General features: G+C 32.7%; 1 protein-coding gene across 1 annotated transcript; it reads left to right on the top strand.

The window, feature by feature from the left end:
- Positions 1-487: 487 nt before the first annotated feature.
- Positions 488-6,713, top strand: LOC11443831 (receptor-like protein 4). The gene is made up of 10 exons (XM_003593577.4): positions 488-743; positions 2,122-3,177; positions 3,722-3,869; positions 4,430-4,501; positions 4,734-4,805; positions 5,529-5,600; positions 5,678-5,755; positions 5,890-6,071; positions 6,202-6,345; positions 6,446-6,713. Exons 1-9 carry the CDS (start codon positions 671-673, stop codon positions 6,327-6,329), a joined length of 1,881 nt encoding a protein of 626 aa, XP_003593625.1. The 5' UTR covers positions 488-670; the 3' UTR covers positions 6,330-6,345; positions 6,446-6,713.
- Positions 6,714-7,288: the final 575 nt, after the last annotated feature.

Consider the following 7,288-nt stretch of genomic DNA (forward strand, 5'->3'; position numbering starts at 1 on the left):
TAAAAAAAATTTCGAAATAAATTTTCTTATTATAAAAATAACACTTTTTATAAAAATTTCAAAATTTAAAAAAAAAAATTGAAATTTTTTTTAGAATTTTTCAGGAACTTAATTAAGGTTTTTTTTTATAATTTTACAAGGACGGAATCTGACAAAAAAAATTTACAGGAAGAAAACCAAAGTGACGTATATTGCAGAGGGTAAAGGTCTATTAACCCTTTTTTTTTTTAATAGATCTCTATCCACCTCAATTAATGGATAGTGTTGTCACACTCACGTGAATTGGAAGATAAATATAGCAGGATTTTTTTTAGAAGGGATAAAACATAAATATAAAAAATGAATGAGGGTGCGTAGTATGAAAAAAATGCGCAGCTGCATCCGATGTAATGAAGGTGCGTAGTACAGAGACAGCTCTACTACGTTCACGAGTCAACTAAACAAAGAAAGAAAAAGAAAATCATTAATAATCGTTAGTTAACTAATTAATACTATAATTAAATATTGTAATAAATTCTTCAACTGTGAAATCAGTGTTACTTACTTACCAGTGCTGCAAACACGTTCAAGCAATTATCTTTCTCTCTCTAGAAAAAGCAATGATGTGAGATAAAGAAAGAAGAAAGAAGAAGAAGAAGCAATTATCTCTCTCTCTCTCTCTCTCTCTACAATGCTTCGATTTCTTCTACTTCGAATGTTCTTCCTCTGTTTTGCTTCTTCTGTTGCAATTGCAGCTCAACGAGGTTAGCACCTTCATCTTCATCTGCATTGAATTCCAAAAACTGATTAATTCATTCATAATGATTTTGGATTTGAATTTTTAGTTTGTTCGCTTTCAATTCTGTTATCAACTTAAAATGTAATTGATACTTTAATTAATCTGTGTAATTTGGGGTACATTAACTTGATTCCTGATATAGTAATTGATTATCCATGAATTACGGAAAAAGCAAATTAATGCAGCCTTTTTTCCTTTTTGGTTATTTTGCTTTAGTTTATGTCAATTGTAGTTACAGTAAGAAGAAATTGAAAATTCGATGATATCATGATTCATGAAGTTAACTTCTAAAACTTGTTGTTTTGCTTATAGTTCAAGTTTGAATGCTTCATCACTGAAATTATTGAATTTATATACTATAGTCTATAAGAACTACTTATTATTATATAGTTTATAAACTAGATTAAAGAGGAAATTTTCAGATTCTCTATAGTGGAATGTTTTGTTCTCAAGAATAATAGAAGTGCTTAGCTTATACAAATCCTGGATTAGACTAAATTTGGTTCCTTTTTTTGTTATGCACCAGTCTCACTAGGTATTGAATTAACAATGTGTTGGTTTATCTTGATTCATAGAACTTACTTTTTTGGTCAAATGTTGCACCAAATGTTGGACTTAGGCACTGTTTGGATAAACAGTTTAATTTGCAGCTTATCATGATAAGTGCTTATCTATAAGCTATTTTTATAGCAAAAGATAAAATAAAGTTAAATTATTTTTGCATAAATTATAAGCTGTTTTCATAAATTATCCTGAAGAACTTATGAAAATAAGCTGAAAACTGCTTAGGAACATCATGTCTCCATTTGATTTGGCTTATTTTTGAGCTTATGCAAAACTGCTTATGCAAATAAATAAGCTTTTATGTATTATCATAAGCTTGTCAAGGTAGTTTATGAAAAAACAGCTTATGAAGATACAATTTTTGTTAGTGAGAACTTATGAATTAACATAATAGCTTATTTATTTGCATAAGCTATTTTTCATAAGCTTAAAAATAAGCCAGCCAAAAAGTCGCACAAGTGCTAAGGCCAGTAGATAAGCTCAAATGAACCAATCCAAATAGGCCTTTAATCTGGTATGATGTCAAGGATGGGACCAAATTGTGCTAAGTCTGCGTGTGATATATCTACTGACAATTTACAAATGTTTGAGATTCACAGCAAGAGGTAGTTCGTTCCCACATTATTTTTATTCTTTGGGTGGATTTTAGCGTTAGTGAAACCAGCATTTCTCCTTTGTGCATGCCAGTAATAGTATTAGGATTTTTCGTTATTTGCAGATTTTTATTTTTATTCTTCTTTGACTTGGTTCAAATGTATGAAACTTCGTGACCATTGCAGGACCATTTGCTATGCGCATAAGCTGTGGGGCTCGTCAAAATGTTCAAACGAAACCAACCACTACACTATGGTATAAAGACTTTGGTTCTACAGGAGGCATACCGGCTAATGCATCTAAAACAAGTTACATTACACCCCCTCTTAAAACTCTTCGCTATTTCCCCTTGTCTGAAGGTCCTTCAAACTGCTACAAGATTAATGGAGTGCCAAAGGGGCACTACTCAGTCAGGATCTTTTTTGCACTTGTTGCACAAGCTAGAGCTACCAACGAACCTCTATTTGACATATCCATACAAGGCACTCAAATATATACTTTGAAACCAGGTTGGACCACTCAGGATGATCAAGCATTTACTGAAGCCCAAGTGTTTCTTATGGACCGTACTGTCTCAATCTGTTTCCATAGCACTGGTCATGGGGATCCAGCTATTCTTTCAATTGAGATTCTTCAAATTGATGGTAAAGCTTATTATTTTGGGTCAAACTGGAGTCAAGAGATAATACTTAGAACAGTTAAAAGACTGAGTTGTGGCTTTGGGCAGTCAAAATTTGGAGTTGACTACGGCGCGGATCCTCTAGGAGGGGACAGATTTTGGCAGCATACTAAAACGTTCGGTCAGGATTCTGACCAACAAAGATCCGTTGAAAGTAGAATTAAAAAAACTTCACTTGCACCAAACTTTTATCCAGAAACTCTTTATCGATCAGCACTTGTTAGTACTAGTAGCCAGCCTGATTTATCATATACATTGGATGTGGATCCCAACAAAAACTATTCTATTTGGTTACATTTTGCTGAGATTGATAATTCGGTGCATTCCATAGGTCAAAGGGTCTTTGACATTATGATTAATGGTGATGTTGCCTTTAGAGATGTTGACATTGTGAAATTGAGTGGGGATCGTTTTACTGCCCTTGTGCTTAATAAAACTGTTCCTGTTAATGGGAGGTCTTTAGCAATAACTTTGAGGCCAAAAGAAGGTAGTCTGGCCACAATCACTGCCATTGAGATATTGGAGGTTATAGTGCCCGAGTCAAAAACTTTATCAGATGAAGGTTTGAATGCCAATTCCTACTTTTTGTTAATTTTTTCCAACTTAAATTTCTTTTGTCGGGGTTCAACATGAATTTTCATCCTAACGTGATATTTTTTATATTATTATTTCAATTGTGGGTTGTTGTATGATTTGTTGTACCTGCATGCAATCTAGGTTTTGTTGAGGTCTTTGCCAAGTTGGCAATAAATAACATAATATTTGCATTCTTGGCAACTTATTAGTGATGAAAAATCGTACAGTTTCTGCCGTATTTTCTATTATGTAACATAAATTTGGTTTAGACCAAATTTTGTGCTGGTACTTGTCTGTTTTAGATTCATTATCATACTTCTTAAGTCTCTTTGTCTTGTCACATTTTTCCTTAACCGGTTGCTGTTGCTTTGGTTTCCCTTTCTATCAAAGATGACATTCAAGCTTTGTATTGATTGGTTACATTTACTTGTTCTCTGATTTTATGAACTATTAATGTTAGCAAATGTGGTTTCCTGTAATCCAAATGCATGTAAAATTTTATCTAGTTGATCACTGTTCTTTTACTCTAGTTATGGCTTTACAAAGATTGAAGAAGGATTTGGGGCTTCCTCCCAGGTTTGGGTGGAATGGTGATCCATGTGTTCCTCAACAACATCCGTGGATCGGAGTGGATTGCCAATTAGACAAAAGTAGCGGCAATTGGGTCATTGATGGACTGTAATTTCTTATCATCCTTATTCGTAGACTTTTATTGTATATTTGATTTTATGATAACATTTAATTCCATCTTCCTGTTAATTCTTTTAATTACTTTTGCCTTTCTCAATATTTTCTTTCTGTTTTACCAAAACCAAGAAGCAAAACTTTTTTTCCCAGTGCCAGAACTTTTAAATCAACAAAGTTGATTGTCACATGAAAAAATTGAAATTAGAAGACTTCAGATAGAAGTTTGTCTTGCACAATAACGATGTTTAAAAAATTTCAGTTTAAGGAAATAATTTAATCACTCATTGGTTGGTTAAGTTTTGCATGCTTTCTGAAATCAACCATTTTACTTTCGTTATTTGATTAACCCTTACATTGACCTTCCCCTTTTCTAGATTTCTGTGGGCTCTGGTTGTATTCAAAACAAACTCAGAACTGAAAACTCTACCCTGCACTTAGCAAAGAAATTGATAATTACCTCTAGGGTAGAAAACCATTATGTTGTGTTGAAATCTGTGTTCAATATTTAATATCAATATCTCATATTTGATGCTGTATCTGTTGATGAACAGTGGTCTTGACAATCAAGGCCTGAAAGGTTTCTTGCCGAAAGACATTTCAAGACTGCATAATCTACAAATCATGTAAGTTTTAAATGTTTTCTTCTCAGACAAACATTAAGATTTGTCATTGAATGGGTGTTAGGTTTATGCTTATGTAGATCATAATCAAATAACAAGTGGCATGACAAGTACTGATATTTGAATAGTTTGACATTTTTCTTTCAATTTTTTAATTCATAATTTATCCCCTAAGAAATAGAAACAACATGTATTTTCATTGGCCAATTTCTCATGCTCAATTTACCTGTGACAGAAACTTGAGTGGAAACAGCATTGGTGGAGCTATTCCATCTTCCCTTGGAACAGTAACTACCTTGCAAGTGCTGTAAGTGAATTCTTGTTCTTACTCTTCTTAATTCATATGGCAAATTGATTTAATTTTTTTTTATATTCTTGGTTCATAAAGTATATGCTACAATGCCAATATGTGATTCTTATCTTCCGTTCTGGCGTGTTTGGAATTTATATGAGCTCCGTTCCTGATACTAGTTCTTCCATGAATTAAAAAAGATTGCAGCGGCAAGACATGATGAGATTGAAACAAGAACTTTTAAATGTAGTTTTTTTCATTCACAACATGTATTTGTTACTCCCTATCCTACTCTTATTTTCTAGTTATTCTCGGCTATTTCCTGCTTGAATTGAAGCATGTTTTGTTCTTGAACTATATATCATATTTAAGGCTCAAACATAAAGAACAAAGGTCAAGTAAAATTTATAAAATAGCAGTATAGTGAATATTCCATACTTTAAAGTTATTCTAATTAGTAAAAGCTAACAGGTAAGTCTTCTAAGAAGCAAATCAAATATCTAAATAAAAATATTAATGTTTTGGGTTGTAGCTTTAGTTCTAAATACTGAAAAGCCAACAGGGCATAAGATACTGAATTTGTTTGTCAGTGACTTGTAGAACTTAAGTGAATCAGTTTCTTCATACTTTGATTTAAACCGCTTGAAATTAGATAACTGTTAGATTACTGGAGGTTGGAATCTTGATTTTGCTATCATGGTAAATATCATTTGTGATTTTTTTTTTGTGCACATGCAGTGACCTGTCCTACAACGTTTTCAATGGATCGATTCCTGATAGCCTTGGACAATTGACATCATTAAAGAGATTGTAAGACTCTATCTTTTAACTTGCCCATATGACGGATAAGAAAACTGTAAGTTCATATTAAAATAATTACCATGCAGGAACCTTAATGGCAACTTTCTGTCCGGAATGGTACCGGCAACTCTAGGAGGAAGGCTTCTGCACAGAGCTAGCTTCAAGTATGTTGTGATAAAAGTCTAGAATAAACTTAAGTTCTATTTATATGCAAAGAGAAAAGAACCATATCTACATGCTATTTCTCCCCTTTCTTTATGATTAAGGTTGCTAAATAAAAACATGTGGATTGCTGCAGTTTTACGGACAATTCGGGTCTGTGTGGTATACCTGGATTACCTACATGCGGACCTCATCTTTCTGCCGGTGCTAAAGTTGGCATTGGCTTAGGTGCTTTTTTTACTTTTCTACTTCTGATTACCTGTTCAGTTTGCTGGTGTAAAAGGCGGAAGAATATCATCCGGGCTCAGCAAATTGCAGGTAAGGATGTTAATATCTTAATATGCTGTTACTGCATTGAGCTTTTTCTAGATGTATATGATCTTGTAGTTGTACATGGATAGTGTCTTAATTTGAAATCACAATAATATATCTCTTTTTTCTTTTATAGCGAGGGCAGCACCATATGCACAAAAGAGGACCCATTTTTCACGCGATATACAGATGACGAGGCATAGTAATAATTATGGCAATTCTCATACTGCTGCGGAGAATGGACCTATCTTGCTTGGAGGATAGCATTCCATTTATTCTGGTATTTTTGGAAAACTATCCTAGCATTCTTCACTTTCCCATCCTCAATTGATTTGATTTTTTTTTCATTCAATAATCGTATTTTGATGTATGTATGGCAGGGGTATTCTGATGGCTGTACTGCACTACCTTACAGGCTGAGAATCCTACTAATTTGTAAATCACAATTTTGTACATTACATGTTTACTTTTTTTTATTACTCATTTTACGTTTGAACTTCAATATTTTTTTAGTTTGTTGATAGAATATTTGTAACAGTTCAAAAATTAAAATGTAAACAGAAATCATAATATTCTGTGGAGGATAAATGAGGGCTACTTTACATAACAGCTGCCCTGGTACATTCATTTATATTTGTTTAATTTAAATGTGTGGATCACTGTTAGAGCAGCTGAAATTTGGTATGTACCCATTAAGGGTGTTTACCTATCATTACTCTTTTGTTTTTAAAGAACTTATTAGTATACTTTTTTTATAAGACAAGACCAAAATGACATCAAAAAAATAGTGTCCAACTAAGTTGGAACACTACTCTTTTTTTTTGTGGTAGCCGAGGTCCCAACCCCGGACCTTACATATTTTATGCATTGCTCATATATATTATTAAAAAAAGAAAAATTACATAAAACCTGATTCAGTTAACAACTCTAACAAAATAAAATAAAATATGATAAAATAAAAATTTCAGAAAGTGGATTCAACCTTAATCAAATCTAACAATTAAGCGCGGGTCTAAATATAAAATACGAAAGATTAACCTTAAATAAATATCTCAACAGGCAATAAATAATTTTGGTGATAATAACATAATAAATTTATTACTTTAAACATTTTTTTTTAATATCCGCGGTTTTGCATTCTTATAAAAAAGAGATGGAGAGTGTAGGAGTCTTAATAGCCCGGACATTTTCCTTAAAAACTACTCCCTCCATTTCAAAATATA

This window comes from Medicago truncatula, chromosome 2, assembly GCF_003473485.1.
Source record: "Medicago truncatula cultivar Jemalong A17 chromosome 2, MtrunA17r5.0-ANR, whole genome shotgun sequence".
NCBI lineage: Eukaryota > Viridiplantae > Streptophyta > Magnoliopsida > Fabales > Fabaceae > Medicago > Medicago truncatula.

Coding starts and splice junctions, on each gene's coding strand:
- LOC11443831 (XM_003593577.4), top strand. CDS start 671: ATGCTTCGATTTCTTCTACTTCGAATGTTCTTCCTCTGTTTTGCTTCT. Junction 3,870..4,429: donor AATTGGGTCATTGATGGACT/GTAATTTCTTAT, acceptor GTTGATGAACAG/TGGTCTTGACAATCAAGGCC. Junction 5,756..5,889: donor CTGCACAGAGCTAGCTTCAA/GTATGTTGTGAT, acceptor GGATTGCTGCAG/TTTTACGGACAATTCGGGTC.